A 25,851-nucleotide genomic window follows, 5' to 3' on the forward strand; every position below is an offset into this window, starting at 1 on the left:
ATCCAGGTCGGTTATTACACATGTTGATTTTGCAAAATAGTGATAAATAGTCCTTGCGTTTCATGGGGCAGACCAGCTTGCCGAAGTTCACAATTTTTTAATAGAGTTGTTTCATTTTAGCCTTAAATACTAGTTTACCATTCTCTTACATCAGCGTTTATATTGTATTCATCAGAAGTGGGCATTCCATTAATACTGACGGGATAGACGCCCATTTTGCTGACAAATGACGAATGATGACAAACTTTTAAAAAAACAAGACACACTAAGGACTGACGAAAGTGGGTTTTCATCATTTTGTGCATCATTACAACTCAGATCAAGTGACGACGGATGTCTCAGTCCGTCACTGATGGACGGCAGTTTTGCTAATGACTGAAGTAAAAGTTTTTCTAATTACAGCTTCTTTGATAATTGCAGTCAGTTTGAATTTAATTGATCTTTTAGTCTTGTGAGTCGAGCTGAGCTGCTACCTTGCATTAGATAGGGGCATGACTGACGCACAAATCTGTTGTTGTTTTTGTCACCCAGTGTGAATTGGATGGTGACAGACTCTGTACTGTCACACATGCTTTTTTCCCCCCCCAGGTTCCATACATTTATTGTACAGTTGTCATTGTCCAATTTAAACATATGCCAATCTGTCACGTCAAAATGACCCAAAAACTAGGTTGCCCCAGTTTGTTTGTTCCCTTTTAGGTCCCCCTACCCATCTCCCAATAGAACAACACTATCCCTAACACCACCCACTGCTTGACCTCTGTATTTCTCTAACAACCATAATATGACCCTAACTTTATAACTTGCTTTTGTGTTTGTGTGTCTGTGTGTGCATGTATGATTTGCTAGGAAAATCCCATCTGGCCATAGTTCAGAGGGTCAACAATGAGGGTGAGGGAGACCCTTTCTACGAGGTTCTCGGTATTGTCACCCTGGAGGACATTATTGAGGAAATCATCAAGTCAGAGATCCTGGACGAGACAGACTTGTACAGTAGGTTGCCCTCTTAAGGTTCATACCAGTTTAATTTAGTCAAGGACCAAACATTAAGAATTAAGTATTTAAATTACAGTATACTGTAGGTTGTTCCAAATACCACACAACAATGTCATTTTTATCAAAATGGATCACGTTGCCATGAGTAATTCTAAAACCCACAGAGGATTCAGAATCAAAACTACAGGCATAGTTGTGATTGCTGAGCCAAAGCTAAACAAATATTTTGCAGCCACACTATTGCCCCGTTTACTATAACTTTGCTGTGGTTTTGATCTGTGCTGTGTGTATAATACGTATTATTGTCTTAATTGTTGTATTCATGTTTTAAAGTCGTTGGTGTGTGTGATTCTACGGCGTACAAATGAGCATTCAGAATTAATTTCAGCTTTGGATGACAAATTAAAACTACGTTGCGGTGACATTATACTCGAGGTGTGATTGGAACAGGCGTAAAATTTTGTTTTCAACCGCAACAGGAAGCAGTCTCAGTGTCATTAGCGACCCGACTCCCCCAAATGATTACTGACACCCCTCATGTGGCCTTTTTGTGTCAAAGAAAAAAAACAATATAAACAATGCATATTTTATGTTTTACATTGAACCATAATACAATTTCATATGTGCAAGGGATGAAATAGTACTGAAGTGGTTTCTTGAGCGGCACGCAAGCTTGCCTCTAGCACTTATTCATTGTGAATGGAGAGCTCGGTCTCATTCATTTGAAAGCCTCTCCAGGTCAACAGCTATTTGCACACTATTTAGTAACAGTATTTAGTAGTGTGTGTGTGCATGCATTCGTGCCATGCATGTGTGTTTGTATGTACTTACGTTACGTCATGGCTTCCACTTCTAAATTTGAATAATCTCCATCATAGTTTCTCTCTTTTGTGGGGCTCTTTGTAGTAGATTTAATGCGACAAAACACTTTGATGCATGTTTTAGGAGCTTACACGTTGTGACGCACAGGTGAGCTCATCCTTATTTTTTCACTATCACAACCTAATGACCAAAACAAAGTTGGCTATAATTTTAAAATACTGTAATCATTCAGTGTACATGAGACATAGAACATCTCACCTTGTAGCTTTTCATTCTTTTGACATGAAATGATTGCGACGGCACCCAGAAAAACCCAACAAATATGCTTTGTGATGAATTTAATCCCAAATATACAGAAAAGGTACAAAACAAACTGTGGGCGACCTTTTTTTTCCCCTTCCATCCAAAAAAAACCGAAAATATAATATGTGCACATCCCACTCAATGTTTTTTAATGTTCAGTGGGTGTTTTTCACTTGTATTTCCTCAGGAACATTTGAAAACGTTCTTATTTGTCCTGTGCACCAGAACTTAAATATATTCAACTTTTTAGATCTTATTACATATTTCAGTACTATTAAATATATACTATGACAATGTATATTTGGGGGTTGCACCAATGCGCCTGCTTATTTGTTGCTCCATAACATATGGCTTGAAGTAATGCTAAGAATGTGATAAACTAACAATGTAGCCCCCCTATAGTTCTCTTTTACTTCTGAGAAAGACGCCACAGCTATGTTTCCAGAAAAGGCAAAGAAGTATGGGTAACTCAAGTTTAGTCACCCCGTGACCTGGGACAAGTATCTTTATTAGTGGAGTGACATGGTGGACTGACTTCTTGTTGTTGTTGTAGAACTATGATCGTGTGTCTTCTCATCAACTCTCTTTGTGTCTGCAGCTGACAACAAGACGAAGAAGAAAATCACCCATCGCGACAGGAAGCAGGATTTCTCGGCCTTCAAGCCTACCGACAATGAAATGAAGGTTAAAATATCACCTCAGCTTCTGCTGGCTACCCTGCGTTTCCTAGCAACAGGCAAGTGGTCGGTGTTGCTGCTTTACTTCCCCCAGTGTGACTTAAGCCCCTTACCGCGAGGAAAGTTTTTGCGTATGTGTGCATATGTGTCTCCATGTTCTTTGAGTATTGGGCCAGATGGCTGCTGAGTTGGGTGAGTATACGCCACATCGCCATAACCAAGTATTAGATGTTCACGTTGGTCGTATTTATCACCATTGTCATCTCAAATGATGTGGCTATTAGTTGCTTACTGGGAATACTGTATTACAACTCAAAAATACATAATACCGTATTTTCCGCACTATAAGGCGCACCTTCAATGAATGGCCCATTTTAAAACTTTGTCCATATATAAGGCACACCAGATTATAAAGCGCACCTTCAATGAATGGCCCATTTTAAAACTTTGTCCATATATACGATATATACATTTGGCCCGCGGGCCGGATTTTGGACACGCCTGCTGTAGTGGCTCAATATTGGTCCATATATAAGGCGCACCTGATTATAAGGCGCACTGTCGGCTTTTGAGAAAATTGGAGGTTTTTAGGTGCACCTTATAGTGCGGGAAATACGGTAGTTATTTGTGTTGATCCCTCTGTTGAACTGTCATTCTCACTGTCCCCCTTCTCTGTGTCTGCAGAGGTAGACCTGTTCGCACCACCACAAATGTCTGAAAAGATTCTACTGCGCTTGTTGAAGCATCCCAATGTCATCCAGGAGCTGAAATACGATGAGAAGAGCAAGCGGGCGCCTGAGCACTACCTCTTCCACAGGAACAGACCTGTGGACTATTTCATCCTCATTCTGCAGGTTGGTGGGATTTGAAACAGTTAGAAACATTATGCAAGGCATGTCCTTTAACTCTGGGTCAAAATTCACGTGAAGCGCTCCAGCTTTCCGATTGATTGTGGATAGTGATAATGGCCTAACCATTGCCATAGACCACAGTTATAAAACTCAAGGCCCGGGGGCCAGATCCGGCCCACCACATTATTTTATTTGACCTGCAAAGGCAACTCATGTGTGTCAGCTCAAGGTTTCTTGTTACAATAACAAAACTGCAAATTGTCTTCCCTTTTAATAACTAATTTTAATTGCTCCGTTTTTTTTGTCAAACCCCACTTTCAAAATAAATTTGAAAATTGGTGAACTTTTTTTTATTGGATTCTGTTGTGTATGCAATATGAAAATCAGTCAACTCTTCTTTTTCACTTAACTTGATTTTTCTTCTTTAACCTTCTCTAACCATCAGTTGTTTGCGTTTCAAGCTCAGACGTCTTGTTTTTACTTTTAATATTACCAGCAATAAAGTTATTCTATGACATTTGCACTTTTGCCCTTGAACAGCTTCTGTTTCCGTAATTTTCTCTGAGAAAATTGGTGAAAAATACAAAGTTAATGAAATGGCTTGTGTTTTGACGGAAATTGTTTCACTGAAGAAAAAGATGAATAAAGCAAATGCTATGTTGAAAAAAAGTCATTTTTTTATTGTCCTTCTTCCATTAAAGCTCTGAATCTGCCTTCTACAGGGCAAAGTGGAAGTGGAGGCAGGAAAAGAGGGTATGAAGTTTGAAGCTGGACCATTCTCTTTCTATGGAATGCTGGCTCTCACTGTCTCACCAGGTGAGCTCTCTGATGATGCGGCTTGATTGAAGTCATCAGTGACTCAAATGTTTTTTGTGGCTTTAATTTCATTTGCTTGTGGTTCACTGTTTATGACTCTCATATGGTTGCATGCCAAATATGGGAAAACAATAAGAACGTTTAGGAACATCCATTATTGCCTTCACCTTTATGTGAATAATCAGCCACATTATCTTAAAGAAACTGTAGTTAGTGATACAAGCTTTGTCAGTGAAATTATGGATTAGTGACCCATCTCGCAGTGACAGTAGTAGTAGTGATGCCCTCACTCTTCTCAGTTCATTCATAAACTTCTCAACTATTCCCCATTCCTTACAACCATTTTGATCAGTAGATAGGAACTGAGAGACACCTAGTGGTGAAAATGAAAAGTGTTCTTTGCTATGTGCAGTCTCAAGTCAAATGTGATTCTTATGATTCTCCTTCATTCTTCTTTTAGTCATTATTGGATTTTTTGCTGTTGATTTTGCCTACATGTACAATATATGTATACTAGTTTACTTACATTTCTTTACTTTTCTTTTCCTCTTCTTTTCTCTGACCGCCCCCTCCTGCCCGAAAAGTCCCGCTGTCTCTTTCGCGAACATTTGTCAATAGGGGCGATTCATTAGCTGGATCACCAGGTAGAGTATATTTTTCTTTCTTTACTCATACCCATCTCCTCATTGAATTCTCAGCTACGTGCTAATCTGTAGTTTTTTTAGTTTTTGGTTTAGCATCGCCGTATTTACTAGAATGAATACTACTTTTTGTCATGTTTTAAGTGACTTTGTAGATGGTGATGTGTCCAGAAATTGGTTTGTACTTGAATGCACCATGTCCAATACATGTATATGAAAAAGAAAGGTATCAGTGTGAAGAAAAAGTCTGTAGCACCCTCATCCTCTGAGCCATTATTCAAGGGGTTCAATGGTGCTGGAGACTGGAGGCCCCAGACTCCGCCCTCTCCCTCTCGCCCCTAACCTTTAACCCCCTGACTGCGTAAACAAGACCTACAGCTACAGCCCCCTGCTGGACACCACTGTGCGCACATACGAAGAGAAGCACGTACACATATGTTCACTCGCACACACACAAGTAAAACAAGCACACTTTAAAGGATACATCAGTATCTGGAAATGTGCATATATTTAGCTTCTTTTTTTTCCCATTCTATTCGAGGCCTGAATGCCACACAGTGATGTTGGTCTGGCTTTTATACACACATGTATTATATATATATATTATATATATATATATATATATATATTTTTTTAAATACTTTTCAGGGAGTTTAAATAATGACCTGACCCCTGCTGCTTTTTGAAAGTGGAGTACTAATCTGCAAAACTTCACATGCCAGGTCTTTGGCCCACTGTGCTTGGTCTGCACGCGCGCACACACACGAATGCTATTTGTGCGTCCCATAGACACCGACTTATTGCAATGTTGGATTACATACATTCCAGTCAGCGTAGTAGCACTGGTTTTAGCCGAGCTGTTTTCACTTTGTTGTGTGTGATTTTCACTAGGCTTCTTTAAGGAGTGGAAAATATAATCTGGCTTTAATTAAAAAAAGAGACCAAGTACTTTCTATGTGGGGGCACAGGCAAGCTGCCTCAGTGAAACTCACCAACTCATGAAATATTTTCTGGAAGTCCAAAAAGGCACGGAAAGTATATTTTAATATTATCAGTGTCTTAAAATTACCTTCACGCAATGCAAATTGCAAATTTAGTTTTAATGCACCACCATTGAATGTTAAAGTAGAAGGATCACTGTCAAATGAGTCAACCACAAAAATCTGTCCAAACAAAATTGTTTGAAGAAATTTTAAATTTAAAGAGCAGTTGTTTTTTTCTGAAATGCTGCCTATCCACATTTGTTCTTTGAAGCAAGTGCAGATATACCTTTTTTTTCAGTTGCCTCACACCATAACTACGTAATCTGTATTTGATAGCAGTATATTTTGGTGCAAAATTTATATTTGATCATTTCTCTCACAGAGAATAAATCTCCACCAAGGCCGTTTGGACTAAACCACTCGGACTCCCAGAACAGGAGCGATCGAATAGATGCCATCACTCCAACTTTGGGCAGCAGTAACAATCAACTGAACTCCTTCCTGCAGATCTACGTACCTGACTACTCTGTCAGAGCATGCTCGGACCTGTATTTTATAAAGGTGAGTCGAGGGAGATTGGCACTTTGACCTGTGTATCGGGTGCTTGGTTGAAGTGCCTCCCTCTTGTTAAGTGTTTTGGTCTTCAGTAGGTAGCCTTAAACAGACCCATTTTATTTTCAGATCGATTTGGATTTATGATTTTATGTGTGTGCGTGTGTGTGTGTGTTGTGTTGTGTTCATGTATGTACTAATGTAATGGAATGGAGGGTGATAGTGTAGTGACATTAGAAAATATTTTACAGTGCTACATCTAGTTATTAACTTAATTCTCTCCGTGACCTACTTCGTAACTCAAAGTTTGAAAATCAAAGTCATGTTTCCCATTGAAATGAATAGAATTGCATTTAATCTGTTCCAGGCCACAATTTGTTGTATTTACTTTTTTTTTTCAAAAATCAGTGTTAAGTTGAAAATAAATGCACTGCAATCTGAAGAAATGGCACAGAAAACATTTTTTTTTAAGCGCTTATTGCGATTTAACTTTAAGTGAGGAGAGAAGGATAACAGTTCCTCCATTGAAGGAGACTCCGTCCAAAATAACAATTTCATTCAGACAAAGTTGTTTTGTCTACTTTGAATAATTATTTTAAATGTGAAATTCATCTATCAATTTTCTGAACCGCTTTTCCTCTGCCAGCCAATCGCAATTGACTTGCATAATTCACTTCCGAGTAATGTTTTCCACTCTGCCTCCTGGTGGCAACAGCCTACAATAAGTTTGATAAGTGAAATATTTTTTCTATTAGAAGTTTCCTCTGATGATATTTGACATGCATTATGCTGCAGATGAAAAATGATGTTAGACAAGCTAATTGTAAAATGACACCATACAAGTTTTTTTATCTTTGTTGTTATTTTTATTATTATTGTGATATATATTGTCAGAGTGTATCGCTTGCCTCTAGTTTTAACGCAACAAAAACCATTTTGATTGGTTTTAAAAACCCTATCTTTACTAGGTCAAGGTACCACTGAAGAAGTACTAGGAGTTGAGCATACGAAAATTGAATCCCAACCTTCTTGCTTTGCCATCTGACCCGATGTCTCTATCCTTACCGTTACCTAGGTAACACGGCAGCAGTACCAGAATGCCTTGATGGCGTCGCGCATGGACAAGACGCCGCAATCCACAGACAGCGAGTTCACCAAGATCGAGCTCACGCCGAACGAGCTGGAGACTTCCATCACGCTCGCCGGCCCCGCCGGCCACGCCCCAACTGTGACTGTAGCCTTGGCTAACGAGGCTTCCCACCTTCTCAACCAGCAGCACAATTGCGTGGGTGTGAGCAGGAGCAACCACAGCGCGCACAACGAGTGGCCCATCTAGCCCAGCGCTCAGCTCGGTGGAGGTCCTGTTTGACGGACGCACAGTGCAGTGGTGTAGCTAGAAAGATCGCAGGGGAGCGTGAGCGGGCAGAGTGAGGATGCTGCATCACCTCAGTCACTTGGCCCACCCCCCCACAAAGGATGGGCAGTGGGGGGAGACGTGTGGTGAATTCCCCCATCTGTTGGCAGCCCTGTTCCACTACACCTTCTTAAGATGGTGCTGTGACTGAAATTCCTTTTGGGACGATTTGACACTTTCATAGCGGTAACTTGGACAAGAGGACAACGGACTGCATGCAAACCTGACACCCTTCACTCCTCCCACACACACAGACACACACACGCTCACACACACACATGCAAACACCATATTTTCCACTCAGGCCAAAGACCTTGGTCCTCCCGTGAATGGCCGTGATTTTTTTTTTTTTTTTTTTTTTACACTGGACACACACACACACACACACACTCCCAAATAAATGTCACCTTTTTGCATCTTTCAGGGAAACTCAGTGGACGTTTGATCCCATCAACATGGACTCCAGAGAGCAATGGTTTGGCAAAGACTGCACCAAAAACCGCTTTGAGAGAAACCATTACATCATAAACCAAGAATGTTTTCCTGTATTTATTTATTTTATAATATTGTATGTATATATAAAGATATATATGTGGTGTGACATTAAAGTGGCAATTAAGCATGCACGTCATACCAGAGAGGACATGCTACATAATATGGAGCTAAACATCCATTGGTGTATATGAGGGGGCAAAGGTCTTTTACAGAAACAGTATGTATATTACAGATTGTCTTATTTTTACTATTGTGTATTCTAAATTGGGCTTTTTCACCTTAAAAAAATCACACTATTGCCTTTAAGAAAACAAATCATAACCTTAATTATTTTTAACAAAGTGCAATGAAGAGAAATTTATTTAAGAGATGATTAATAATAATACAAAAAAATGACTGTATTGTAAATTGACAGCTATATGCATTTGTATGTATGCTCTGTATTTGTCTGTTTGTGTTTGAAAGATAGGAAATACAAAATCCACATGCAAATTTCCCTTAATTTCAAATTGGAGGCCTCTCATGGTTGTGACCTCAGACAAGTCTACTGCACGTTCAAGTGTGAGTTCTGATGCGTTGTGGGAACAGTGATGTCAACGTGAAAGCGCCATCACAGCGCCAATGCGCTTGGGAGTAAAGTTTTGTAAGAGTGTTTTTTTTGTGCCAATTTTACATTTAATCAAACTTGACTATTGCACAGTATTAATGACCTCATCTAACATGTTGAGCATCATCAACGTCACAAGAAGAAACCTCGACATTAAATATGTCCACAGATGACACATGACATTCCTTATCCACTCCGTAGTTTTGTTTCCTGTTGTTTGTCTTCTTGTCACATGACACTCCACAACCATGCCTGATCTTAGTTCATAAAGGTTTTTTTGACAGCAGTGAATGTGAGAAGAGTGTTGTGGCGGCTATCACAATGCAGATCATAATCCATGTTTAATAACTGTTTAGTGACATCAAAACTGTTGTTTCATGTTTCATTCTGCTGCGGCTGCCATTAAAAGATTTACAGTGATATTGCTTCACTTTTATGGTTCAGTTTTACTGTGACGAACACAGTTAACAACTGTTTATTTTTATTTTTTTACATCATCGCAAATATTTATGACTTGAACGCTTCAAGTTAATATAAATCAGATGTGTGGTGTGCATTTGTATTCAGAATTTATACTTTGATACCACTGAATACAATCCAGTGCAATAAATTATCATCACAAGTCACCTAATTAGTGCGAGTTCGATTCCACCTCCGACCCTCCCTGTGTAGAGTTTGCATATTCTCCCCGTGCTTGCGTGGGTTTTCTCCGGGCACTCCAGTTTCCTCCCACATCCCAAAAAACATGCTTGGTAGGCTGATTGAGCACTCCAACTTGCGAGTGCGGATGGTTGTTCGTCTCTGTGTGCCCTCTGATTGGTTGGCAACCGGTTCAGAGTGTTCCCCGCCTACGTGATGATTGTTCAGTAAGATTTATGATGTTGAGTTGGATGCCATTAGATTGCGTGAAGTATACTAAATTAAGTGGCCAATGTATATTTGGGCTCAAGAAAAGAACACAAAACTGAAAAACTATCTTTATTTTACATTTGTAGGTTATTTCCTTCAGTGTACAAATGGCAGGAGCATGAGAACATAAAAGGATATGCATAAAAATCAAAGATAACCGTCGTTTAGAAAATGAGAGATGATGAATAAAATCTCATTTCAAGCGTTGACTTCAGTTAACTAATTGTCGATAGGCTCAACACTTGCATGGCGTGATACAAAACTTAAGAAACAATGGGGGGAATCACGATATTCCATTTATAGTTCTAGAAACACTAGCTTATAAAAATAAAAATAACCTGACCTCAAAAGAACTTGTTAATGGCAGTTAACATTTAGATACAGCTTTGAATGTGTTATTCATAAGTTACAGGTTGGGTTAACAGTTTGCTATGTAAACCGCAGCAAATGAATTTCTAAAATGCCTACAGTCAAGATACACTGTAAAAAAACGTGCATATTTGAAAGTTACAAAACGAAAAGATCACAATCGCTCCTGTAGCAAATGACTTTCATTTAAGTTTCAAGACACAGTTAAGCCTGAAAATGAAAATCTTCCTTATGTATAAAATATTAATAAATAAAATAAAGAAAAGATACTGATGTGATGTGTCCTCAAGTTGTTTAAGGTTGCGTCATATCTGTACGTTTGCGTGACTACATCCAAAAAAATAAAATTAAAAATAAAAACTGCAAATCAAGAAGAGAAAAAAGAAAAACTGTTTCAAAAGTTTCTTTAAAAAAAAAACTTCAGTTTAACTCTTTTGGCTCTGCATAAGCACAAACAGGTTTAAAAATACCAGGATGCATCTTTTGCATATGGAGACTGCATGTTCAGTGAGTGATAAACTGCACCGAGCTGTCCAAAAAATAAATGCAAATGTAACACTCACATTTCAGGTTTCTATAAAAATACTCCTCTTATCTTCTTCAGCTGTTTACACCTTACAGCTATTTACAGAAGCATGACTTCACTGTTGTTATAGCGATTATCAGCATGTTGTACAGGATGTTGCTCGGCAACGAGAAAACAGGTCAACAGCCACCTGAACACTGCAACGTCATCTCTCAGTTTTGCAAATCTTCACATTAGTATCAAGCACAATGCCTTTTGGCAAAACCAATACATGTAAAATGTCGAGAAACTCAACCAAACGAATAGCACGTTGTTCCCATTTGCATAAAAAAAAAATCAATTGTGATGCATCCAATCGATGCACTTCTTCACAAAGCGTGCTGACACACACGAGTATGTCATGCTTCAAGCCATCTTATCCTACAGTAAGGCCTGAAAAGGTCACGTTAAACTTCAGTGGAGGAGTGTCTCGACGACTGACAAAAACTGACTATTTGAATCCAATCGATTAAGAAAATAACAATTACAAAAGGCTTTTTTTTTTTATGGAGCAGTCATGCGTGCAGTTTTGTGACGGTCGGGTGATCCCGTTTTGTGTGCTGGTCTGTCACACTTTACGCTAAAATGTCAAGTACTGACGCATGCACGCACACACGAGCACACACGCACGCACACGCAGGCACACACAAACAAACACACAGTGAAGGATTTTCCACTTTTGCCAAACTAGCAAACCTCTAAATTACTTAAGGTACTTCATTCTTCCTCTTCTTCTTCTTCCTCCTCTTCTTCTTCTTCCTCTTCCTCCTCATCATCGTCTTCATCGTGGCAGTGGGTGATCTCCTGCGGGATTTGAGGAAACAGGTTGGGAGGCTTGATCTCACTGAAGGAGCGGGTCAGCTGGTTTCTCTTGCACTCCAATTCCTTGCGGTTGCGCGTGGCCATCGGCGACTCTGCGCCAATGTCCACGTGCATGTGCTCCACCGTCGACTCGTGGGGCATCTGAAGCTCAGAATAAAAGCGGGGGTTTGATTAGTTGCTTCTAAAAATCAGTTTTTCCTCCACTGATTTTTTTCTTGAGTTGTGAAAGAAGACATGTGCATGTGTCTGAAACTAGTCTCATGTTGTTCTTCAATGAGCCCAAGATGTAATCTGCAAACGTGTTTCTGTTCCATCCTGTACTCACAAGCACGTGTGCGGCTCTGAAGAGGTAGCTGAATGGATAGTAGAGCAGGTTGATGTAGGAGGCTGCGTAGAGATCTGCGTAGCGCATCACTTGGGAGGCAAACAGAGTCTGCCTGGAGCCGCTGCGGAAAAGGCTGCCCATCATGCCGTAGCACATGTCCATGTCATGTGTGACTTTCTGAAGGAGATGAATAACTGGAATTGTGAAAGGATATCTACCCAGAACGAAATTGATTGACCTCACAGATACTCTGATATGCTATAAAGATGAGAAAAGGCAAAGGGACATTGTGACTAAAACAGAATGCAATGATTTGGATACAACATATTCAACTGAATACATTACAAAGACAAGCTACGTAATGTTCCAACTAATATTTTATTCATTTATCCCTTCGCCCATTCATTTATTTATTTACTTGTATTTACTTATTTATTTATTTAGAACAAGAAGATGAAAAAGAAGAAACACTGAGCACTGAGTACTTCTACCATCCCCAACAATTTGTCAGTGTCTGTGTGCTCGCCCCTCCCTTCCTGTGTCTACTCTCAATCTATGTACTAATCACAGTCACCTCTCTCGTTACCTGTCGCGTATATAAGCCCTGTCTGCGTGTCACACCCGTCGGATTGTTCTCGTCTCGGCTGTCGTCGTCGTTCCTGTCTTTATCTTGTCTTTTGTTCCGTTAGTCTTGTCCTTAGTCGAGCTTCTTATAGTCTGTCTTTGAGTTCTCTACTAAACCCTGGTCCAAGCTGCGTTTGGTCGCCCTGCTCCATTCCATCCATGACACAATTCAAGTCAACGTAGGTTGTTGTAATGGAGAGTATGACAGTGGCGCAGTATCATGGAGGAGCATTTCTGTTATTGAGTTTTATTTTCATTTATGAATTCCGTTTTTCTGTTATTTTGAATTAGATGCCTGCATCACATGGCAAAACAGCTGGGACTAAGCAACAAAAGACTGGTGATACAAAAACCAGTTTCGAACACTCCACAGATGAACAGGTTCATTTGAAACAAGCGAGTGATAGTGTATCAAAGGAGCATCCCCAAAAAGGTGCGCTTGTGAGGATGGGACAAGGGTCAACACTTGTGAAATCAGAACAAAGGTAAATCCCACTCAACAAACATACTTTACATGTGTGACAAGCCCTGTCCTCTTGTGTTGCTATGTAAACCCAGACAATTAAAGCTGTACCTTGACTTTTCTCTGGATAGTGCTGATATCGGGCCTCTCGTTGCTGCTGCTGTCCAAATGCCTGCAGGGGAATGATGACCCATGATTAAAGTTGCATAAAATGGGTGGGTGGAGTCATATCAGTTTGCTAAAGAGGCTGACTCTGCGTTATAAATATCATCAGCGATGCAAATTTTCAGCCCGCTCCTTTAGACTTTACACTCTTGACCCAAAGGACCTCATAATGCACATGCCCACGTAAACACACGTGCTTTCTGCAAAGTGGTGAAATCGGTGCAGGTGGTTTGAAAGAGTTCAAGTTCTTACTTGTAGCGTTCTGCCAAGAAAATGTCCAGACGTTGTAGTTCCTCAAACAAAGCTGAGAAGGAAAAAAAAAAACATTATCAGCTATCACTGCTCATGTGCAATGTCGTAATCTGTGCAACACATGAAAATGCTATGCTGGCCTAAGTTTAGTAATTCCAGTTCAACTAAGGGCACGTTGGGAAATATGCATTGAACACGTGCTTGTTCACATCGACTGTTTTGAAACTCAACCTTGTTCAAAAGTTCTGTTTTGCACCAGTATGTCTGACACTACAGATGGAAAGAGTAGAAGCACGAGCTGCTGATTGAAAGTCTGTTTGTAAATATAATGGGAAAGGAGTGCGCTCTGTCTCTTTGAACACACATACTGAGTGGTGCGCCGGCGTTTGAGTGAATTTCCGAATGCAACCATACTGCAATGGCTCTCAAATACATAAACGCCCAGGAAGGTTTTCCCTCTGCGCCCAAGTTGGGAATATAGGTCAAATCAGTGTCTAATTCATGACTCATGCATACCAACAATGTGAGTATTTTATCTCTGTCTTACGACTCTTGTCGGTCCACACGTGCAGCTCCTGGGCAAGCTCAGGTATGACCAGGAAAGTCCTCCAGCCTTGGCGTTTCTTCGACTTGAGTATGTCTCCAAAGATATGGTCCCCGATGTACACGATGTCCTTCCCTTTAGCCCCAAGCAAGTCACAAACGATGTCTGAGGAACCTGTGGCGAAGTACCAGGGGACACTCACTCGGTGAGCACAACAACCTGACACCACATGAAATGTCTTACCTCCAGAATAAACAATGCCATGCTGCAGCGGTCCTGTGTAGGTGCCAATCTTTAGTCGTCCTGTGGTCTGAGATAAGTGGAAAATACATTTACATCAAATTTCACACAGAGGCGCTGCACCTTAAAAAAAAAAAGCAAACCTTCCTATCCCCTCACCGTGTCCACTTGTCGGAGCACTGTCCCTTCACCAAAGAAGAGTGGCTTTCTGGCATCTACAAGGATGAGGTCAAAATAAGACTGCCACGGTTGGTGTGAAGTACCAGGCTGAAACAAATGAATGATGAAAACAAATGCACATGTAAAAAGCCATGCCAACATGGGGATTATACAAAACAAATGAGGGCTTCAAGGTACTAAAATCCGAAGTGGATTATATATATTCATGATATAATATCTATATATTTGATCAATTTTGAGTGTTGTCACATAGAAGAGAGTGTTTACCTTTGGACCATGGGAGATGTCAAACAGGTAAGTCATGATTTTCTGTGAGCAAAACGATAGTTAATTACTTTAAAAACAAACATAAAACTTTCAAATGTAATTACAATTATTTTTATACAGCAAATACATCAATTGTGACAGGCGGCTATTCTAAAGCCAACAAGTAGCTGGTGAGGCTGATGGCATGAATATTAATGGCCTTACTTACATCAGTGTATTTATAGTCGCTGTTGGTAGCCAAAAAAACCTTGGCAACTTCATTCATCCGGCTGAGAAGAAGAGGCAACTTTCCCTGGTGGTCATGCAGAAGAAAAAGAAGGCGGCTAAGGCTCTTTAGAAATAAGGCTCCTTACTGATGGTTCAAGCTGATGTGAAAAGAGCCACCTTCATGAATACAAACTACTTACATCTTTCACGACATACTTCTCAAGGTTCTCCACAGTTTTTTCCTTCAATGTGCCCTGAAATGTAAAAGATGTAAAAACTTCATACTGCTTGATCGGACCACTCTCATTAAAAGCATCGCTGCAAATTGATTCAGTGACAGGACCAAGAGAGCAGCTTGTTGTGCAGTGTTAAGAGATATTTGTATCTGTTTATTTTGATTGTTGCTGTATCTTGGTGATGAAGATATTCATTTTCTGACCTATTTGTCTAGAAATACACACAACTCCATACAAAGTAAAACCTAAGAGTACATTTTTACAAAAATAAAAAAGTTTCATATCTTAAACTAGTAAAACAGTTTGAATCAATCATTTCCAAAAATTAAGCTGATACAAAAAATGACAATTCTATGTAGTAGTAACTTGGGGAATATTTTAATACTGATAATATATTTTCATTTTTACTTTACTTATTTTGAATAATTATCATATAAGACATGAATTCATTATTATTAAAACTTACTACTTCACTTAGTGACTTAAACAATACATTTCAAAGTTGCTTGTAGTCAAATAAAAATATATTTTTGCAATAATTAAGTTACTGTATCAAACGTATGACTCATTGGAATTGGTTTCCTCAAACCATTTGAGTGGAACTAGCTCATCAGGTTTAGAGAGTAGGGTTCCCATTCTTGTTTTTCTGCCGCTGCAGCTTTCATGCATGCTGTACCTTGAAGTGGACCCAGTCAACAGCGTCGCGAACATCCTGGAACATGCTCTTGTAAGACATGAAGAGGTCGCCGTCTTTAAAGCCCATTTCACAGCTAAACGGGGGAGGAGCAAAGACGCACATGTATACGCCGCTGTCATAGTACAAGACAAATCTTTATGGAAGGATTTCCAAAACATTTCTCCTAGTTTGTTTTTTCTCTTGGTTTGACTATTTGCTCATTTTATTTTAAATGGGATAGCCTTCCCTTGATGGAGGGGTCCCCAGCCAAACAGGAAAGCATTCTTCCCCTAAAAGACCAACAACCAGGTTTCAGAGGACAAAGACCATGCAACCATTCCAGATTACATTCTCAAGAAATGTACAGGACATTGGACTCTCCGCTAATGTTAACATCCAATGTTTATCTCTCTTCTTTCCCCTTGTCTTAAAGTTAGTCGAATGTTATTTACCTTTGTTTTTGGAACCATGCTTTTTTTTTAACAATTCAGCAAAGCAAATGTAGTTTTTGACTGGTTGACTGCAATGCGTTTCATTTTTTTTTCCCAGGTTGGTTTGTGTCACTTCACATGCCGCTAGGGCCCAGCAGCTTACTGCATGACATGACATTTATTATAATAAGCAGCTTCTTACCTTGTGTATCTATCACAGATGGAGAAAAAATCCACTAGACATGCAAAGAGGTAGGTCTCTTGAAGAAGAAAAAAAGAAAAAAAAACCCAACATGAATAACGCATGCTGACATTATCTGTCATTATCTGAGATTATTTTTGCTCAAGCCATACCTGGCAGGTTAAAGAGTGTGTTGAGAATATAAAAGCGCTCTGTATCATCTCTTTGGATGAATTTGTTTGGGTAGCGCTCACGGATCTCAGGGCTGGGAAAAGAGGAAACCCATTGAGATTATTTCATGAGGGCGGTGAAGCGGGCACACAAACCGTATGAGGACACAAACCTGACAGTCTTACTAACAATCTTCCTCAGAGACGAGGAGAGATGAATGTTCAGAAGCCTCACCCTCTGAGAAAGTTGAATCCATGGACGCAGATCAGTATATTACCGTAGGCGTCGACCTTCAACAGGTTTCCGTACATCGTGTCAAATACAAGGCCTCTAGAAGTGGGAAGGAAAAAAAGTGGTTGTAATGTCTCTATTCACAGTAAATCTCAGTTGAATCACTTGCCCCGCTGCTCTTTACATTAATCGTAACCAAATAGAGGTCATACAGAGGTCTCGATTATTCTATAAAAGTGGCAGTGGGGCCCACCTGGTAGGAAAGGACGAATCGTAGACAAAGCTGAACAACTCCTGAGGGTAACCGATGGAAACCAGCCGCTCCACTATTAGCTCAAATCCAAGAGACTCATACTCTGGTGATTTATACACTAGAAAGCAAATGTACAAACAGGCGTGTGTTTAGCAAATATTGTCCCATTTCAGGCTATGCTAGTTACATTGTTCAGATATTGAAATATCTGCAGTGTATGTTGTATGTTGTTTTTTTTTTTTGGGGGGGGGGGGGCAAAGGGATTTAAAAATTCTCTGAAATACGGTAAGCCGGAAATGTCAAAACAAAATGTTTACCTTGCTTCACTGACGACGCTGGTACTTCCTTATTCGGAAGTAGTCTTTTTAATCCGAGAAATTTGAATTATATGTCAGTGTAAAGTATATTAAAAAACACAGGTGAACATTTCAGCTGTCTAGTAATATCATGTGTTTTTGTTTTTCACGTCCTTGCTAAACTAAGACTCAATTTGTGTTGATTTTTACTCACCAAAAATTAAGTGTTATTCTTAAGAAATTACGGTCTATCTGAGATCCCACTTGCTTTGTTGGTTAAGTGACATTTTTTAATCCAGTCGTTTGATTTACATACTAAAATAGCAGGACACGCAGTTACCGTAATTATGCAAAAAATATATACAACTAATTTCTCGTGCAAAGGAAGACAAACGACACAATTAGGTGAGGCTTTTGGTGCATGTCAATGTTTTGTGGACTTTGGAATACGGACTGGAGCTGACTCAGACTATAGTCAGTAGACTAGGAAACAACAAGATACAAGAGCAGTTGATTAAACTGAAGGCACAAAGAAGTCACTTTAAAAACAAAAAAAGGTTGACAGTATCCACTCCAGATTGTGCTGTGTTGTTTCGGACTTTTGTTAACTCCATGTTCCCACTCCCTCATGAAGCCCCTTCACACATGTACATGTGAACACATTGTACCCTACGTGTGTTTGTGTCACCACAAGCCAGGATGTTCCACGTGACTCAACAGGAACATTTGATCAGGTGTGAAAACAAAAAATGGCCCAACTTTCAGTGGAATCTTAGATGAGCTTTGGGCTGGCTGATGAGCCCGCTCCTCACCATCGTCAATATTTACCCCAGGGCCAAACTACAACTAAGACCGGGCTCAAAAAAAGGCCAGCAGAGGATTATAATGCTATCTGACACTGGGACACGGGTATGTCACATGTTATAAATACAAAATGGAGAATGTGCTTGTGTTGATGGCTGCTTTCCCTACTCCTAGTGGGATTGTTTGGAAGAAATATACATAACAAAATATCCAAAATGAAATACTTTATCTTCTGCCCTTTCTGGTTGTATGGTGCCAAACATTAGCAAAACATGCACACACAGATGCCGACAAAATTGTTGTAACACCACTGTTAATGAAATACTAAATCGGACATTGCTTTTGAATTGCGGTTCTACGGAATTATTTTCAAAAACAAACTCATGAAACAGGCCTGGACAAAAATTGTACTCTGAAATTAAGACTTGTTGCATACCCGTTTGAGGCAATTAATGCAATCAAAAAAATATATAAAAATTAACATCCACTGAGACTTCTGCACCTCTCAGCAAGTGCTTTGGTCTGCTCTTCAGGTTTGACAAGTGGTCAGCTCGGAGAACATCAGTGGGCTCGGTACAAGATGGATTCTTGTGTTTTTGTGAACTCACAAATACCGAGAGAATTTAGCCAGTATGCAAGGTTAATAGATCACTTTAGTACTTTTTTGTGACACTTTAAATTAAGATGAATTCTATTGTTTTGCAAGCTCACTAATCCTGAGTTTGTTTGTGCATTAGAACCACGTCACCTTTTGCAACTCAATCCTCCATCTGGTTCTCAACCCCTTCAGTAAACACAAGGTCTGGGCCCTTTGCCCAGAGCAGTCGTGCAAACCAATTACATTGCCTTTCAACCTCTCCACCTCTCCACCTCTTGCTTCACTCGCTTCTTCTCCTCATTGCACCACACACTCTTTTGTGAAATTCTTCCCGAAGCTCAGAGGCACTACAAAGAAACTTATTTTAAGAGTTGTTTGCCCTCGGTCACCTATGGGATCACCAGTCTCACTTTCTGTAGTTCACTGCCAGGTCCGTTTCAACATGTTGACCTTGAATTGACAAACCTCGATTTAGCGTGTCATTCAATATCTTAATCAACGATAAAACCGGTCGTCATTTAGGAAGTAAGTCATGTGTAATTAAATGACTACAGAAAAGACTAGGCTTGCTCAACCATGTAACCTGTTCATAATTAAATGTTTGATTGGGCGGTGTCGCCAACACTTCTTGTTTGCAAGTCCTCTGCTGATAAACAGAGGACTTGCAAAACAGAAGAAACTGCAATGTGTAGATAGTATCAGAGAGTATTCGACTCTCAGGTGTAACTTTAGCTGCCCCTATTTCTGACAGAAGTTTGTGGCGTTATTAGTAGATCTCTTGTTGCATCAGAAACCCCACTGCTAGGCTGTTGACAGCAATAAAGAGCTCCAGTGGTTGTACCGGAAGTTGCACCACTGTTGGTTACAAAATCCTTAAATCCTTTTAATTCTTGTATTCCTCCCACAGAGGGCATGTACATGACTAACTCTCTGACACACAGATACACATAGGCAGCCTTGGATGTAAAAGTTTCATTCATGAATCTGACATTTTGTATCGTATTAGGTTTCTTTTCAAATGCTTACTTACTTACTATTGATTAACTTAAAATTGTCTAACTCATCTGATTTCAGCCTCTCCACAAAAATTCTTCTCTGATTTCTGCAGTTTTGTGTTTAATCAAAATGAGACGTTTGCAATGAATGAACCAGTAACTGAATCCCTTTCAAAAACGATGGCAAGTACAATATCCCTGTATGGTGATTTTGCTTATTTGCTGTTTAGTTATTTTTTATCGTTAAACAATATCAAATAAACAACAGTAATCAGTTGATAAACAGTAATTTGGGAAAAAAAACTAATTGAAAGTTACTTTAATGCAAAATATAAAATTTCATCCGATTATTCGATTCATCGATAGAGTTAAGACTCGAGCATTACTATGGATCTTCTAAAGCTCAAACCTAGCCTAGTTGTGTCTCAATATTGCTGTTTAAGGCGCTTCAAGGAAGGATGTCTGTAACTTCAAGTTCCATCATCACTGGACCAATGAACCTTTTGGGACACCCATCACGTGCACCTCCCAATCACCTCTGGAGTTTCAAAGTGCACTGCGAGATAAGGGTGGCTGATACAAACTTGTTCTTGTGCTTACAAGTTGCTCCCTCAAAGAGACATTTTTTTCCGAACTCAATGGAGTATAGCTGGTTGGACTTTAAGAAACATCAAAAGTTAGCGGTAAAAGCCAATGTGATTGCAAACATCACACGGGAAGGCCCAAGCTGGGATTCGAACCCCAAACCTCAGAATTGTGAAGCAAAATAGGCTAGCCCCAAATACACCATGCTACCCCAACAATAAAACCCACATATGTAATAACAATGACATCTTTTATGCGAGTACAGCACACAGTGGTTGCACTCTCTAGTTGTCTGGATTTGATAAAGCACGTCTGGGGTCAAAAGCTGACAGGCCCTCCATGGATACGTGATGGTCGTGCTTCTTGTAAACATTGACACTAGGGTATGAGCTCCCATAAAAAGAGTAATGTCAACAGCTGAGCAACTTTTACCCTGCCTTAGCTGCAAATTTAGAGGGGGACTAAGAGTGATTCCTGTTCTCACAGGAGTCATCGTTCAAGAAGTTCACAAACACACGTGACCCACTTAGCTAATTCATTTGGTTATTTTGGGAAGCGCGGATAAAAAAGTGGGTCCGAGTCATAGAACAACATGGCAGGATAATTTTGGAGCAGTTACTAGATGGTTGGAGAAGTATGCTACCAATCTGGCGTGCCAGGGAGTTATGTGGAACATTCATAACATATTTGCTGCTCACTGATGTAAGAACATGGAAAGTTGTGATTATTTCTTTAGAAATCATATTCAATTACAAACTTTCTATGTTAAGGAATAATTTCCTATCTTAGTTGTTTTGCTCCCATAGGTGTTAAGTGAAGTCTTACGTACCTGCCAAAGTGTAATCCATATCAAAGCCAAAGCACTTAATCTTCTCCATTGCCAGACTTCTGTTGACAAACACTCTAGAGAAGACACACCAAGGTATGTGTGTTACTGGCTATGTCAAAAAAAAAAAACAATTACACACACAATGGCAAATAGTTTTCTTGAGTGAAAAATGTTAACTTGAGAATAAACATTACTACTCAAGCCAGACAAGTAGCTAGGCTATAGTGGATCTATCATTCAGTACTGGGTGAGTTTAAGGCTTCAAACCAAGAGAAATGATCAACATCAGAAAAAAAACCACCCCAATTTGTTCTGTTCGCTATAATATTTGGTGCATCGTATGGTAAAATCATGGAGTAATGACATGCTATAGTTTCAATTTCCATCAATAAATAGAAACGTGCTTTCTGTCCGGTGATTTGTGACAGTACGCCACTATTTTGAGCGATGCTTACCACTAAGACTTTGTGTCAATCGGCCAGGAAACGGCTCTACTGTCCTGCCTCGTAAATCATTCAGTGGGGACACAGTGTCCTCAGATATAGACATTGTTTACATCACAGACATTGCTCACTTAACTCACACTGCTTGGACATTTAGTCTATGAACAGACCTTTTATGATGTACATCTTTACAGTTTGGCATCAATGCCCCCAAATTTGGGACTAGCATTAATTATAGAGCAATATTCTTTAAATTCCATCCGATTTTTGTCAATTGTTTTAGTTGTCAACAGGTTTTAGCACACATCACTATTTCATTCTCATCAAAATAAGATACAAATCAGCAAAAGAAAGATATCAAACATCAAATAGAAAGCAGCGTTACACTCCAATGTTATAATGGATTATATTCATTTGTCATCCCTACTCTTCCAAACCAGATAGTAAATACCTTGAAGCAGTTCCGTAGTGAAAAAGTCCCCATTTCGATGTTTGTCCAGGAGACGCGTAGCGATGCATTCTAGTATGTGAAATTAAACCCCACTTTGACTCTCGGACCTGCTCCACTCCAGCAGGCCAAAACAGGACCCACAAACAATAAAGCCCCCCACTCCACCCTCTCTCACCCACCCCCCTCTCTTTGCTTTCTTACCATTCAGATGTTTTCTGACTTGTTGCAAAAATGATTGTGACTATTCTACGTCATTCTCTGTTGTTGCATGCAGTTAGTCAGAGTTGTTGTTCTGTGGCATGACATTTATGGCCCTTCAAAGATATCCAGAACAATCACAAGTCCGGCAGAACCAAGCAAGCAACAGCGATGTAACTCATATAGCGGAAGGGGTCTTTCTTAACTTAGATTACACATTATTGTAGTTAGAAAACGATTGTTGTATTTACAAAGAATTGTACTCATAAGAATAAAATGAGTTATTCGTTCAATAATTTACAAACTGTTGACATCATAAAGTATTTTTTAATTATATAAGACAATTTTTAGAGTAACATTCTTAAGACTCCTAACTCGGGCTTGACCGATTAATCGGACAATATTGGCTCTGTTAAAATCAGCAGTTGGCAGATTTTTTTTTGCCGATTTCTGTCAACTGTGAAAAGGGACACTGAATTTGACAAGTAATTTGGACCAGCAGCTCTGTCTCAAAATTACAGGTACTTAAAGAGAAGATTCAAGAAAGGAAATCCTTCCTGTTTTACAGGCTCCATAATGGGAAGCAATAAAACAAGGATTACCTAAGAGAACTCCAACAAGCCAAAAAATATTGCATCACCAATCACTATTCTAGACAGATTCTATGTTAGACCGAAGTTTCTTACCTATGGTAGGGCTCTCGTCTGTATTTTTTCATTGTTATTCTGTCCATGTTGGCAGGCTGGTCAGCATAATTTTGCAGTCTGTCACTCCATGAAGTAGTCATCTTTAGTCTTTCAGTGTCTGAGGAGAAATGAAACAGCTCCATCTCTATACTTTGTCAATTTAAGGTAACTCATGGTTCTATTTAGCTGGAGGTTGAAGCTGACCTAATAAAGTTGAACTGCTAAGGTTGAGCACATACCACTCCGAGACCCTAAGACACCAAAATTATGAAATAGAAATGAGATTATGAAACTTTTAATCACATGTTCAGGCAGGTTTTATGTAACCTCAATGTTAAATGTGGTCTACATTTAGTAATCTGCATTTTATCATGGCTATAGCCTGACTGTCTTTAATCTGTCACAGTTAGGCTGATATTGAATATACAGACTTGAAAATGTTGAGCTAAATAAGATTATACATGCTCAGAGTTTCAATAAATGTTTAACTTTAAGGTTGTGCTTTTATTGTCATCTGTTGCAGTTTAGTTGATTTCACTCTCAACGCGTTTTTTACATGCTGACCGGAAATCAAAATGACACTTTTCCGACTGGAAATCAATATTTTTTTTCCTATAACGTGAGCAACTGGTTTGCTCTAATAATGCAAATTCCTTTGTGTGAGGATGAATACTGTTATTGTGAATGTGGCGCACTGTTGATTGGATTACAATTTCTTACTTGAATGTGTTGTTAATCCTGTTAGTGTGGATATAATAGTTGAAGGAATCACAGCACACAGACGATAACTTAAATGGTTAGCACAAAAAAAAAAGAAATCTCTTGATGCGTCCTCAAACGGGGGAATCGTTTGGGGGATCATCAATAACAAAGGGATTATTACCATGCTATTCGGCTGACTTTATGTAACAATAATAGCATCAAGACAACAAAACGGGATAATAATTGCACATCTTTTCAACAAATACTTGCAAATGGGATTTGTCACTGGCATTCTGTTTTCAAAATGGCAATAATAAACGGTTATTAAAAACAATTGTTTTCTTTAGTGCTATGTAGCTATTGTGTTTCAGGTGAAGTAAGTGTATTGTCAAAATTTGAAAATGAGATTTAAACACAAAGTTTGTATGGATTTAAATGACGTGGGGTCGGGGGCATCTTGGGATGTTTTCCCCAGGTTGTGGCCGAAGATCTCTCTTTACAAGGTATTACAATTAGTTTTATGAAAACAAAGTTGCAGTCTTGTGTGATCTAATTACCCTCCAAATGTGTTTACTTTGACTTGCTTCTTGTTTACATATTATGTTGCGATTAAAATGATTTTGATGTTCCTAAAAGTATTTATTTATTTTTTTAAAGCGGGCATCTTACCTCCTCTTATTTAAACTCACGGAGCAGCAAAGGTTAACAAGTGTTTGCGCATGTCTGGAGTTTGATTTTTCATCAGGGTTCAGTCAAAGTTGCAAACAGCCACAATTATGTTTGCCAACAATTTTAATTGTCGACAAGTTTTTCTTGTCGCAAAGAAACGTTGAACTGTTGGCAACTTTTGCAACCTTTTAGGAACGTGCGCAATCACGTGCCTCCGTGAGAAACTGTCCTACAGGGTGCACTGTCCCCTCTGATCGTACGAACATTTCTGGACCTTTGGGCTGTTGAAAGTAATTCGTAAGTTGTTTTTAATGGAATCTGGAGGAGAGAGGAGACTGCATTGCACAACCGTTTAAGTCAGCTTTTTTTGCTCTCGTGTCAGCACGGGCAGATGAAACACATGATGTGTCGCGGAAAGGCACACACACATCACCACTTGTCTCTTTTCCATATTTGCACGTTTGATGAGCATCTGCGTGTGTCAAAAGAATCCCAAACGACTACCGGGTTGCAGTCATCTTTACTTGAGTCAATGCCACCTGTGTTTACTCTCTGACGAGGGGCGAGGGGGTGTCATATGGGAGCTCAGGTTTCGAAAGACTCAGTATGTCAGAGCATTACATACGACAAGCCTGCACAAACGTAAACGGGCTTTGTTCCATACAGTAGATCACGTAGTGGTAAGCACTACTACACCCTACTGCACACCCCTGAAATCGGATTGCCAGCGCAACATAAGATAATTTATGAACTGCACCGACGATCGGTGTGAAATTAACTGAGGTTACAAGAAAATCTATTGACTAGTATGACAGCCAAATATCTCGTTATTTGCGACACAAGCTAACAGTCTGCTAAAGCACCTTGTTCGACATTGATGATGCGGGTAGCATGTAATGTATTGAGTAAGCCTAATAACACATAGCTGGATGGGATACAATCAAAACAGCTAACAAGAGTGGTTTCACTGGATTTAACTTAGCTGTTCTTATCATGACTGTACTCACCACTGCTATATCTTGTCAAACAACTGCACCGCAACTACGTCGGAGCATGCGCCTTGAGCAGTGTGGAAGTATGAGCAAGAAAGGCTGTGTATATATCGAGGCAGAAAGCTGCAGTCTGGCCCCGAATGAGTGCACCGTGAGGCCGGGCCGTAGATGTCCTTTCCTCGGTTGACAGCTGTGTATTTCTTTCTCTCTGCTGCCAGCACAAGGGGAAGGCATATTGAGAGGGCGGGACCTCCTTCTGTCTTTCATCAGGAGGCGGAGATTTCACACAGCACAGCTACCAACATGAATGACTTCGTTATAAATGGAGAGGAACA

At 39.7% G+C, this 25,851-nt stretch overlaps 2 protein-coding genes across 6 annotated transcripts in view; one reads left to right on the plus strand and one right to left on the minus strand.

Annotated features, from left to right (window-relative positions):
* cnnm2b (cyclin and CBS domain divalent metal cation transport mediator 2b) overlaps window positions 1-9,330 on the plus strand; it is a 31,440-nt gene extending 22,110 nt beyond the window's left edge. The window contains exons 2-8 of one of the 2 annotated variants that reach the window (XM_088374215.1): window positions 850-993; window positions 2,720-2,857; window positions 3,483-3,652; window positions 4,372-4,465; window positions 5,050-5,109; window positions 6,472-6,650; window positions 7,717-9,330. In XM_088374215.1, the coding sequence (XP_088230341.1) occupies window positions 850-993; window positions 2,720-2,857; window positions 3,483-3,652; window positions 4,372-4,465; window positions 5,050-5,109; window positions 6,472-6,650; window positions 7,717-7,977 (1,046 nt within the window). In that variant the 3' untranslated portion in view covers window positions 7,978-9,330. The remainder of the gene's footprint in view (window positions 1-849; window positions 994-2,719; window positions 2,858-3,482; window positions 3,653-4,371; window positions 4,466-5,049; window positions 5,110-6,471; window positions 6,651-7,716) is intronic. The other variant, XM_088374216.1, reaches the window with a different exon arrangement.
* A 792-nt stretch (window positions 9,331-10,122) lies between these two features.
* nt5c2b (5'-nucleotidase, cytosolic IIb) lies at window positions 10,123-25,758 on the minus strand. 4 transcript variants are annotated; one of them, XM_088373302.1, is made up of 19 exons: window positions 25,532-25,758; window positions 23,358-23,404; window positions 23,154-23,271; window positions 21,376-21,449; window positions 17,269-17,386; window positions 17,019-17,114; window positions 16,787-16,878; window positions 16,635-16,692; window positions 16,002-16,095; window positions 15,290-15,343; window positions 15,091-15,174; window positions 14,883-14,924; window positions 14,595-14,702; window positions 14,439-14,505; window positions 14,199-14,369; window positions 13,652-13,703; window positions 13,346-13,406; window positions 12,148-12,324; window positions 10,123-11,963 (listed from the first exon to the last, which is right to left on the minus strand). In XM_088373302.1, the coding sequence occupies exons 3-19, from the start codon at window positions 23,252-23,254 to the stop codon at window positions 11,718-11,720; spliced, it is 1,695 nt and encodes a 564-aa protein (XP_088229428.1). In that variant the 5' UTR covers window positions 23,255-23,271; window positions 23,358-23,404; window positions 25,532-25,758; the 3' UTR covers window positions 10,123-11,717. The 4 variants fall into 4 exon arrangements, with proteins under 4 accessions (XP_088229428.1, XP_088229427.1, XP_088229426.1 ...); XM_088373301.1 differs by lacking the exon at window positions 23,358-23,404 and having other exon boundaries at window positions 25,532-25,757; XM_088373300.1 differs by lacking the exons at window positions 23,154-23,271; window positions 23,358-23,404; window positions 25,532-25,758 and adding an exon at window positions 22,270-22,352.
* Window positions 25,759-25,851: the final 93 nt, after the last annotated feature.

The sequence above is a fragment of the Syngnathus floridae genome, chromosome 4 (assembly GCF_059516105.1).
Source record: "Syngnathus floridae isolate MCC-2025c chromosome 4, RoL_Sflo_1.0, whole genome shotgun sequence".
In the NCBI taxonomy this organism is placed as follows: domain Eukaryota; kingdom Metazoa; phylum Chordata; class Actinopteri; order Syngnathiformes; family Syngnathidae; genus Syngnathus; species Syngnathus floridae.

Excerpts from the sequence above, each read along its gene's own strand:
- nt5c2b (XM_088373302.1), bottom strand. The coding sequence starts at position 23,254 with ATGACTACTTCATGGAGTGACAGACTGCAAAATTATGCTGACCAGCCT. Across the intron at positions 14,703-14,882 it reads ACATCTCCCATGGTCCAAAG|CCTGGTACTTCACACCAACC; the intron begins GTAAACACTCTC and ends CATTTGTTTCAG. Across the intron at positions 14,506-14,594 it reads TGCTCCGACAAGTGGACACG|ACCACAGGACGACTAAAGAT; the intron begins GTGAGGGGATAG and ends CACTTATCTCAG.